General features: G+C 40.0%; 1 protein-coding gene across 1 annotated transcript; it reads left to right on the top strand.

Annotated features, from left to right (window-relative positions):
- Window positions 1-1140: 1140 nt before the first annotated feature.
- On the top strand, window positions 1141-11040 carry pou1f1 (POU class 1 homeobox 1). Its single transcript, XM_085374441.1, has 7 exons — window positions 1141-1276; window positions 3045-3206; window positions 4062-4160; window positions 9500-9760; window positions 9906-10070; window positions 10641-10701; window positions 10800-11040. Exons 1-7 carry the CDS (start codon window positions 1141-1143, stop codon window positions 11038-11040), a joined length of 1125 nt encoding a protein of 374 aa, XP_085230567.1.
- Window positions 11041-11676: the final 636 nt, after the last annotated feature.

The following is an 11676-nucleotide window of genomic DNA, read 5'->3' as shown; positions in this document are numbered from 1 at the left end:
GTTTTTGTTTCTGAGAGATCAGCAGTAAATAGGGTGGAAGCAGCATTGCTGACCTCCGTGATAACCTGGTTGAACCTTAAAAAAAACAAATCAATTTACAGCTGAAAGATGCTGCAGCACAGTTCAACGTTCTAGGCTGTATTTCTTGGTGCTCCATGTGAATCTTTTGTATCTATTATTTTTTTCTCTTTTTTATTTTAATGAGCATTTTATGTTTTCACTTTATTTTCTCATTGCTTCCTCACAATCCCGTAATCAGGAAGAGACACAGGGAGAGAGCAAGCGAGGAAGAGGAGAGGAGAGGATCAGGTTTCTCAGCCGCTCTGTACCCTAATCCTGGATTTGAAAACAGGATGAGAAGAACACAGGTAAGTACAAACACAAGCAATTACAGCACTGACATGGAATTGGAAGGTGGGGGTGAGGAGCTCGATGGGAAATAGGGAATCTCATAGGTTGAGAGTGGGCGGTTAGTTGTAGGTTGGATATAAATACCTGCAGTAGACAAGGACAGAAAAATGCCGAGGGTATGACAGACGCCGGCTTACCTGCAACTATAACAGCGAGAAAAGACGAGAAGCCTTAATGAGGGAAATCTGTGTAGCTGAGAAACACATTTCAGAAAATGTACCAGTAATTTATCTTGAGCTTGAAGCTCCTGAATATTCATCTTCAAGAGTCTTGGCTGAGGGTAGAGTTGTGACTAAAACTGTGAAGTGTTCTGGATGAAGTGCTGACATCCACTTCTCTAAGAAAAAAAAGGAAACCTATCACAGTTTTCTACCTGAATATTCCCAAGGGACTCAGGGAAGAAGTATGCTTGAATGAGCCCGAGTGAAAGAGGAAAAAACAAGGAGGCGATACATGAAGTGAAAGAAGACTAGAACGCAGCTAGAAAAAGACAAAGCAGAACTACAGAAGGCCAAAGAAGACAAGACGAAAGGCAGAAGGCAAGACAAGGTATCCATAACAAGTCACACGAGAGGAAGGTAAGGAAACAAATAGAGAAGGCAAAGGGCAAGCAAAGCAACATGGGAAATAAGACAAAATAGGCAAGAGACAGAGAAGCGAAGACAAGAAACCAATCGATGAGCTGTGTTGAACTTCAGCCGATCGCCATTAAAGAGAGGGCAGGAAAAAATGGCCTGTCAGGCATTTGGTAGTGACTCCTTCGCCTCACTGACGGGAGATTCACCCCTGCCTATCATTATGCACCATGGCTCTACCACCGACTGCCTGCCAACCACGTCCCATGCTCAAAGCATGGTCGCTGCAGGTAAAGCAAACGTATTCAGTTATCTTGTAAAACTTGTTATAATTGTTTTCGTTGTTTGTTTTGCAAAGTGGAAAATTGTTTTTTTTGTGTGTGTGTCTCATTGATTTAAACTATCATCATCATGTCATAAAACTTAATCTGTGCTTTAGGAAGATGGGCCACCAGAGAGGCCTGTTAGAGTCTTTTAAGGGAAGATTCAGTATTGTGGCATTCTCCACTGCGATGAAACTGTACATGAACAAATCCTGGAAGGGTTCATTTGTGACAGATTATGTATGCATAGAAATGTAGAGATGACCTAACTGTGTGCAGTCGTAGCATAGATCACCCTTATCAAGGCGCAGAACACAACTGTGCCCCGATAAGGCTGCGTCTAGGCGACAGGCAAAACGGATTGAATTAAAAAATACATTTATTCAAATCTAATCCAAATTATGTAAATGTATCTAATCAGCTACATAGTTTGGCCCAGCTGTCTCTACTCAGTGGATAATTGCTTTGAGGATATGTTATCAGTATGATAAACTCCCCAAGGTATTCTTTTTTTTTCCACGATGAAGTGTTGTGGAGAAAACTTCCAGGGGTCTTAAAACCTCCTGACGGTTATAGCTAAGAATAGACAAGATTAGATCATGCAAGACACGATTCAACCATTTAGATAACAGCAGAGTAAACATATTTTGAAAAAATATTTATTTATTTTTCTGCCAAGTACTTGTGAGATTTTGAGGCCGTTGCTCCAAAACACATTGACCTGCCTTGTCTTCTAGTGTGTCTATGAATGACTTGAAATATGGTCACAGAATGCTAATAAAACCCAGTCATAACAGGAGGAGGAAAACTCATAAACAAGGCTTTGATTCTTCTCAGTTGTACACTGTTATTGTTTATGTGCGAGACCGACTTCAAGAGCGCATCCTAATAATACCACTAAGCATTCATTAAAGCTTGGAGTGAACTCCAAACTGCATAAGAAGCAGAACACATGAATAATTATTTAATTAGAAGGCAATACTATTTTTGATTTTTTTAAATACACTTCATTTAATTCGGTTTTATTTATGGAGTGCAGGTTCACAATAAAAGTCATTTCAGGGTGCTCCGTATTGTAAAATAATCACTTCACAACAATACAGAGAGAAACCCAACAAATCCCTTTGAGTGAGTACTTGGCTACAGTGGGAAGGAAAAAGAAAAGGGAAAAGTCCCCAACAGGAACAACAAGAACCCCCGGGCAGCACCAGACTCGAGGAGGGGAGCCATCTGCTACAACAAGTGGCAAGGACAGACAAGAAAAGCAGCTAGAGAAGACAAACAACAAGTCCCCTCACACTTAGAATCACAGCAGCACGTAAAGCAGTAGTTTTAAAGAAAAGTTAGCACTGATGTGTGTTCTTTGTTCTGCCACTCTTCCTAACAGACTCATTTAAGTTTGTGCTTTAGAAAGTTATGCAAGGTTATTTTATCAGCATCTAATAGTAAGTGATTTCCTTTTAGTGTCTAATTAAAGGAAAGAAAGGAAAGAAAAGAACTCACTGAAAACTAACCAAAGCTACTGACTCCATATGTGATGTGATGAGGGTTGTCAGTGCACATCTAGTCAGTGCACATCCTGCAGTAGGCAAGTCATTAAAATGCTTCCACTTGATATGAAATCAAACTTAAAGATGTTAAAGAAAGATGCTTTACTTGTCTGGGAATGCTTTAAAATTGAACTGCACACGGATCAGATCCTGACTTAAAAAATGTCTTTGTTTGTCTCTGTCAGTGTCATCTGGGCTGTCCCTGGGTCAGCCCTCCAAGCGTTCCCACATGCACCTCCCGACTTCCTCCCTGGGCAATGCTCTCAGCAACACCCCCGCAAGCTTACATTATCCAGTCACCCCCTGTCACTACACAAACCAGCAGGCCACCTATGGCATGATGGCAGGTAAGCAGAGATGATGCTAGGGAAGAAAAATTTGTGAAAACTAAAAAGGCAAACCACGAGTTGAGTTGGTCAATAAAATCTATCAGTGTGTTTTGTATGTCTTAAGCACCAGCTTTATCAAATAGTGGATGGCCTGTGTTTAATATATGATATTTAATATAACCTTGACTTTTACTCTTCATCTCTCCGTTTTATACTGTGTGGGTTTGGGGTTGAAGATAAATTGTAGCATTCTCTTTAATGATATCTCATCATTTTTACAGCACTAGATTCACATTTGTTTCTGGTGGAAATGTTATTTTGCAGCATTTCCAAAGCCAACATTAAAAACAAAAAAACTGAAGCTGATGAAGACTCATGGGGGAGGGAGCAGTATTGATCTGTGCTGTTGGTTATGATGATGAGGACAAGGACAATCGATTCTAACTATGCCAGGTTTTGGAAGCACTGAAATCGAGCCTCAAATTTGCAAAATTATTCTGTTTCAGTCATGTGTGGGCATTATGTAGTCACGATCTGCAAACTGAAAGTGCTGCCATGCATTTAGAAACGACAGGTGTGGCTAACTGAAGACAAGTTCACAAAGTGTCAGGTGCGGATAAATCGGCAGAGTCGAGACTTTTAGGCAAGTTTCTGAAGGAAAAAGTCAGCTGTCGTATTGAAGGGTGACACTGAAAAGCAGGACTCATGCTGATTATAGCAAGGCTGAAATTACAATGTCACACTAACAGCGATGGCTATCATAGAGGTTTAGATGATGATGAGTATAGTGCAGGCAGTGACAATTACACTATACAGTAATTGCGATGGTGGTGTCGATAATAAAGGCCTCTGTCTCTCTCTCTCTCTCTGCAGCACAGGAGATGCTCTCTGCCAGTATTTCTCAGACTCGTATCTTGCAGACCTGTGGTGTCCCTCACCCTAACATGGTGAGCGGTGCAAATGCATTGCAAGGTAAAGATCAGACACACACACACACGCTCGCTTGCTCCTTCCCTCTACTTGCCTGTAGTTAAACACAGTAAATTGAGCAGAAAATGTGTTTATGTTCCATTTAATTTTAAATCTGCTGCCAGTTAAAATCAATTTCAACCTTGATTATCTCGCGTGGACTCTTTAGCGCACTTACTTGAGCTTTTTAGAGCACTTGTTAAGTGTAACTGTCAAAGATTACTCCCCAATTCCCTGTCCTGCTGTCAGGAGTGGGAGTTGCACACTGTCACGATTGTTGCTACAATTGTGGTGGATGGGAATCGAATTAGTCGTGATTAAACTTCAGAAAAACTGCCATTTTTCATGAATGTAATTAATAACTGTAGTTAATAGCAGTTATCTTTAACAAAAAAAAACACTATTTCCCTTAATGCATACTGTTCTTATAGCCTTTATTAGTTTGTATCATTTTATCATATAAAACATGCCAAACTGATATTGTAAACCAACCAGATTTTAAAGAGTTCTGCCGTTTCTGTATTCCAGACATGAGCACAGACCTCAAGAAACATGACACCTTATCAAAGTTTCACTCTTTCAGACTTTAGGTCCTGCATGCTGATTCTTTTGAATAATATGAAATAATGAAAAAGGACACAGAAACAAAAAGAACATAAACAACCCTTCAAAGTCTTAAGCCGATAAAAAGAGAGAAGCATATCAGATTTGATCCATTTTTTTTAGTTAGACAAAGTATAACTGAATTATTCTATATCATATAACCATGTGAGAGTACAAAAAAAAGAACTCGACCCTAAATGAACCCAAGAGTTTTGCTGAAGAAATAAAGAAGTTTCTTTTTACAGACTTCTCTGTTTGGATTTTAATCACCTGGGCAGAGACCCGGTGACATCGGCCCACTTCTGCAAACGGCCTGACAAAAATTATATGAACTATGGTGTCAAAGACTGCACTGATGTACATTAGGATTAATTAAACAGCAAGTGCCCACACTTATTACCACCAGGAGGTAATTTGTCACCTTAATGATGTCTGTTCCTCAACTGCTGAATGATCAAATGTCTGACTGACAGCTTAAAAAGTACAGCTGTAAGCTTGCCTGAGACTGGTGTCAAGCTTCTGACAGCAATGTTTGACAAGACTGACATGAGGTGACATAAATTATGTGGGATGATAAAAAAGGGAGGCTGTATCGCTTGAAAAGAGCAATGCAATGCCAGGCAGAGACAGGAAAAAAAAATCTCATGTGTGCGGTGAAACTGATGGTAAAAAATCCGTCTGAATCATAAAATGAGACTAGCTGAAAGCATTCGACAGCAGAAGGACACGTTTAAGTTAAGAAGAGAGAGATAAAAGTTAATGTCATTAAACGGGGTCCTGAATTATGATAGCTGAGGTCAGAGGAAAGGAAAAAAGCCTCTTTCATTTTTTAAAGCTGCATTAATCCATTTTTATATTAACAGTGGATCAAATAAGTGTGATGTGAAAGGTGCTGCCCTACAAACCCACGGTGATTTATCAACTCTGCAGTTCCCCTCAGTTGGTCTCTTTCGTCTCATCAACCTCGTGTTCAGCTGCAAATGGTGACATTTTTCAGCAACAGCACTCTGGTACACCCACAGTACACCCCCTGCCCAGCAGCAAATAGCACATTTAAAAACTAAAGTCCCAGAATTCCCTCACTGCGGCTGGTTTTAAATCAAAAGAGACATGAAATAAAAGCGAATAGAGCACTAAAATAGAGCTTCAGAAGGTAAGGTTGGTCACTATACGCTAGATGTGTAAACGGTTAACTGTTTTCCAAGACATAACTTTATTATATTGCGTTTGACTAAAAGGCAACTCTGGGATTCCAGCTTGTTCAGACTACAAAACATTGTTGAAGCAGCTTTTAATACAGCATCAAATCAGTGTTTGTTTGCTTTCTGTCCACATTTAGCTTAAATCTGTTGAAGCTTTTTGGATGGTGCACATGTATAGCTGCTGGGAGGTCCAAGGCCATGTACAAAAAGGCTTGTGAGGTGCTTTCACAAAGTCAGTAAGCCCACATGTGCAAGGACCAGGGCTTGCTGCCCAGTCTGCCTCCCTCAAATCAAATCAATCAAATCAAAATTTATTTATATAGCACATTTTTAAGACCGAAGTACACCAAAGTGCTTTCCATTAAAATCGCAGTACAAATAAAATCACAATAAAATATAAATTACAAATATATAAAATATAAGATAATTACATAATCTAAATACAGAGCCAGATGTAAATTACCCTAATTTGCCTTAAATGCTAGATCAAACAAATACGTTTTTAAACGTGATTTAAAAGACTGAATGGAATCTGACGCGCGAATATGAAGAGGGAGAGTATTCCATAGCCTGGGTGCAGCAACGGCAAAGGCACGGTCTCCTCTGGTCTTCAGCCGGGACCTAGGTTGCACCAAGAGCAGTTGGCCCGATGATCTTAGTGCTCTCTGAGGGCTGTACAGACAGAGGAGATCAGCTAAGTAGTCAGGTGCCATATTGTTCAAAATTTTATAAGTAAACAATAGAATTTTAAAATCAATTCGATATCTGATAGGAAGCCAGTGTAAATTTTTCAGAACAGGGGTGATAGAGTCCAACTTTCTAGTGCCGGTCAAGAGACGTGCTGCGGCATTCTGGACCAGCTGCAGACGCTGCAGAAGGGAAGATTGTAGACCCAAGTAGAGAGAATTACAATAGTCCAGTCTTGACATAATGAAAGCATGAATGAGTTTCTCCATATCTTTGTGTGGTATGTAGGGTTTAGCCTTAGAGATTAGGCGTAGTTGATGGAAGCTAGTTTTTACCACAGTAGAGACCTGTTTGTCGAGTTTGAAGGAACTATCCATGAAAACTCCAAGATTCCTGGCAGTATCAGTAAGGTGGTTAGCAACAGGCCCAAATGTGTCAGTCACATTTGGGCCTGCCACACAAACAACGGCTGTGTTCACTGCAGCATAGCTGCATGTAAGCTCCCCAGAGAACATCAGTGCATACATCAGGGCGAGACAACGAAGATTCCTCTCCCTTTTGCCAGCTCAGTGGGAAAAACAGGATGCCTCCAGCTGAATAATCCAAAAACTGTTGTTGTTCTCAGGGATATAGTATTAGCCCCAAACACCCTCTTACCTATGCTAAACAACTGCAAGGTGCATAGTGCACACGGAGCACTCACTTTTGGGATGTTGATTTTAAGAGGCGTCTGCAGTTAGGTGGAAAAAGCTCTGAAATCTAAAGGCTACAGCTACAAATGCAGACACATACTGTACATGCAGCCTAAAGAAGCAATTTCAACAGAGAGAGGAACTCCAACCTCTGCCTGACACCTTCGGTACAAGAGAAGATCACTGATGCATACAGTTTTGGAGAAGAATCTGCCATACTGCTCTCCAGCTGATTTATAGATCCAGCTGAACAATGCAATGGGTCGATGGTGCTGTTATTTTCGCCACCACTTCATGCACAGGGCTCGTGACAGCTGTAACTGTTGTCAGTATTTCGGTTAGTGAATTCTATCTAGTCCAAAATGGCTCAACCACTGCTGTTGTCAGGCAACATTTTAGCTGAGCTAAAATCCGAGTTTCTGTAGAAGCTTTTGTTTCAGTGTGTCACGTCAGGTTTAAAAAGAAAAGATGTTGCTATGTGCTGCTTTGGAAAGTAGCGGCAGCTCATCCTTACTGGATGAGCAGAAAAAGAGAAGAAGTGTTGCTCAAAGTTGACGAAAAGTTTAGCCAAAGGATCATAAATATGTTTATTGACTGAGATTCAATTTCACATTAATAAATCATTTTAGCCTACCTTGGGTAATATTAATGGAGTAGGTAAAAATACTGAAAATACCATGCTTACCTAGCTTCCGCAACAAAACATATTTGGCATGCAATAACACCAAAAAGACCAAAAATTTAAATCAGCACCTCTGAAACAGTTTAAACCAAAGCGAAACGGTACTCTTCACAAAGCCGAGGGTTTGTTGCAAGGATGTATTAGACACTTAAGTGTACCCAATAAATCGTCAGCCGAGTGAATGTTCACTGTCAAGAAATATTTTACCATTTAGTTTATGTGAAAAGAAAAAGGATACTAAGGGTACAGATATTATAAACTAACTAACTGAGACTTACCAACTGACCTTTATTATATTAGATCCTATTATTGTCTAAAAATAGTTATATATAGTTTGCACTACAACTGCAGTAACACAAGAGGGGAGTGTTGCATTACTCACTTACATTACCAGCAATATGGATAGCAGTTAAGGAAAACAGTGTCCCTCATGAGCGAAGACAGTCCTGTTTTGCACATGCCTAACTCGCTTAACGTCTCCTCTTGTATGCTAAATGCGACACGCAGACTGACATATTTTTAGTGCTGTTAATTAGTGGTTGTTTTCTTTTCTCTGCAGCTGTGCAGATTTGTGACGCAAAGGACAGAATCACATTAGAAATTACAATTAGTCATCCACCCATGAGGTACCGTGGCAGTCATCTGTCATTAATCTGTCATTAGTGATTAGCAGCAAGAGCTCCACTCCAGCTTACCACTTAACACTAACAGCCACCTGTAGCAATAATGAATCATCTTGAAAATTGTAACACAAGTAAATACAAACCTCTTGTCAGATGGTTGTGAGATGTTTGCTCACAGCTGAGCAGCGAGCCTTTAAAAAAGGTATATGAAGGAAAGCCGGCTTCGTGCCGCAACACCAAAGCCAAGGACGAGGGGACTGCGGAAAGACGAGTTCATTAAATTATGGCTACACTGCAATTTATTGTTTTAAGTGACAGTTAAAAGAATATCTATTCACCAAGCCCCTGAAAACACATTCGCTTATTTAAGCACTCATGTCACATAGGAGGGTTTTTTTCCTTCTTTTTTTTTAAATCTTACAGCTTTTATCAGTAAATGGAACTGGCTCAGGTGTCATCATACCAACCAAGTGTGGGACTTCAAAAAGAAACCTTTACTTTTATTCCATACACCACAAATATGCACTGACATAAAACTGTTTGCGCCTGCCAGTCTGCAGATGTACTAATAAGGGCAACTTCAATGATGTTTCACTGGAGAGGTAAAGTTATACATGATCTACACGGTGCTTCACACTATGAAGACTTTTTATTTATAGAAGGAAAATGTTCTGATTACATTTAAACCTTCATTTTTTCAAAGAGTTACTGTTATCCAATATTGTCTATCGTAGCAAAAAGATTGAAAAAAACTCACATTAAAATATTAATTTCCACATCCCAGCTGTTCCGTTGTTCCCTACCAACAAATTTCCCCTCTCTTTCTGCTCTTTGCCACTCTCTGTTTTGCTAGGATCTCTTACTTCTTGCTTGTACAAGTTTCCGGATCATGGCCTAAGCAGCGGCTCTTGTGCATTAAGCCACGGTTTCTCTTCACTGCCCTCGGCCCTTCTTTCAACTGATGAGGCCCCAGGGGGCCCAAGCGGAGAGATAAAAAGTGACAGCCAAAGGAAGAGTATGCGGGACCCAGAGGACGCGCCTGCCATGGATTCACCGCAGATACGAGAGTTGGAGATGTTTGCAAATGACTTCAAAATACGGAGGATCAAACTCGGTATGATTAATACAAATTTATCTCACTGTTCAGCTGCAGCAATGAGACGCTTCACTACAGATGGTTTTATCTTTTTTTCCCACTCCTCTACTCCTCTGTGCTGCGTGTATTTTATAAAGTATTTCTGTTTCATTTTGACCCGCAGGGTACACTCAGACTAATGTAGGGGAGGCGCTCGCTGCCGTGCATGGTTCAGAGTTCAGCCAGACCACGATCTGCCGTTTTGAAAATTTGCAGCTGAGCTTTAAGAACGCCTGCAAACTCAAGGCCATTCTGGCTAAATGGCTTGATGAAGCTGAGCTGGCGGGTGGTGAGTCACACGTATCCACTCAACTCACAACCCTTTGAGAGTATTTATTTGAGGGTAGCGTTTATCTATTCAGCAAGGTAAAATGTATCCTTCGGATTCAGTCTCTTTTAATGTCTCTTAAAAAAAATATTTGAAAGTAATGCTTTCTTGGGTGATTACTAAGATCTAATTAGTTGTGCCTCATCTTGGACAGTGTTTGCCAACACTTTTAGTCTTACATCCTTTTCAAACGAATCGCTTGTAATGCTCATCACATGATGCATACATCAGATTGATTTTTTAGTCTCACATTTTATCTGATTACTTAGGTGTAAAGAGCTACAACTTTCCAGATTACAACAAAGAAAAAGAATTTCAAATAAACAGATGCACCGTGTGTGTCAAAGAAGTGTTTTTCTGTCATATTAGTGGCCTCCTCAACACCAGATTTATTTTATGACCAAGGTCATATAATGATATTTGATGTGGTGACACGCTAAATCAGTCTAGGGAAAGTTATGGGTTACACTAGCAATCAGCCAGAAAGATGTATCCTTATGTCCTTACAGAACCTACTGTTGTTTCTTGCAGCTTTGTACAATGACAAAATAGGAATGAATGAACGGAAGAGAAAAAGGAGAACAACTATCAGGTGTGTACTGTAAAGATCAAACGTACAAAATATGCCATTTACCAAGTGAACTCATAATCTTTTTTTTTATTCCCCCTCTCCCTTGTTTCACTCTGTAGCCTTGGAGCTAAGGAGGCCCTTGAGCACAGCTTTGTGGAGAAAAGTAAGCCATCCTCTCAGGAAATAGCCCGGATAGCCAAAAGCCTCCATCTGGAGAAGGAAGTGGTCAGAGTTTGGTTCTGCAACCGACGCCAAAGGGAAAAACGTGTTAAAACCAGCCTTAACCTCAGCTCGTGTTTGACCAAAATCAGTCCGAACTGCATAGCACAGATGAGTAAAACGCAAAGAGCAATGACATAATTCGAGGTTCGATGTGAGAGAGGCTCGTTTGTGACCGTGGTTAAAAATGTGCTCTTTTCAAATCTGACATGTCCAATAGCAATTATTCCAAATGCCACAGGAGAATTTTACCCTGCTGAAAACAGATAAAGCTTCTTTTGCCCAGCGTTAAGCGGCTGCTTCACTGACTTAATACTGACAAGAGAATTTATATAAGACCAAGTTTGCCATAAAAAGTTTATCTTTGTCTGTTGTCTTTGCACAGATATGTCTCTCTGTTAGATTTTCTGAATGTAATATATAAATGTCTGTTTTTATTTAAAATTGCAATTTTAAACAGGAGACATAAATGTCAAAGAGCAGCCCGGCCATTATTTCCTTGTTGTTTGAAGTTGAAACTGTGAAGATAAAAGGTTTTCAATAACTGCATATGAACTGCTGTCTTGATGCTGCACCTGCCAGTCTTGACATTTAAATGTACTGAATATTGGCTGTGCCTTGTTTGCTATACAACTGCTGAAAGTATATTAACCACACAAACCAAATCTCATTTAATACATCAGCATCAGAGTACAGACAAGTGCTCATAAAGATCAGCTCTGTACCTTTCTGAAAGAAAGCAATACCATTATTGATTTTGTCCTTTTTTTCCTACAA

The sequence above is a fragment of the Diplotaxodon limnothrissa genome, linkage group LG16, assembly GCF_057381915.1.
Source record: "Diplotaxodon limnothrissa isolate DT_005_m linkage group LG16, D_limnothrissa_male_GT1.1, whole genome shotgun sequence".
Lineage (NCBI taxonomy): Eukaryota > Metazoa > Chordata > Actinopteri > Cichliformes > Cichlidae > Diplotaxodon > Diplotaxodon limnothrissa.
The sequence above is the reverse complement of the archived record's forward strand: the minus strand, read 5'-3'. Positions and strand labels throughout refer to the sequence as shown.

Coding starts and splice junctions, on each gene's coding strand:
- pou1f1 (XM_085374441.1), top strand. CDS start 1,141: ATGGCCTGTCAGGCATTTGGTAGTGACTCCTTCGCCTCACTGACGGGA. Junction 3,207..4,061: donor CACCTATGGCATGATGGCAG/GTAAGCAGAGAT, acceptor CTCTCTCTGCAG/CACAGGAGATGCTCTCTGCC. Junction 10,702..10,799: donor AAAAGGAGAACAACTATCAG/GTGTGTACTGTA, acceptor TTCACTCTGTAG/CCTTGGAGCTAAGGAGGCCC.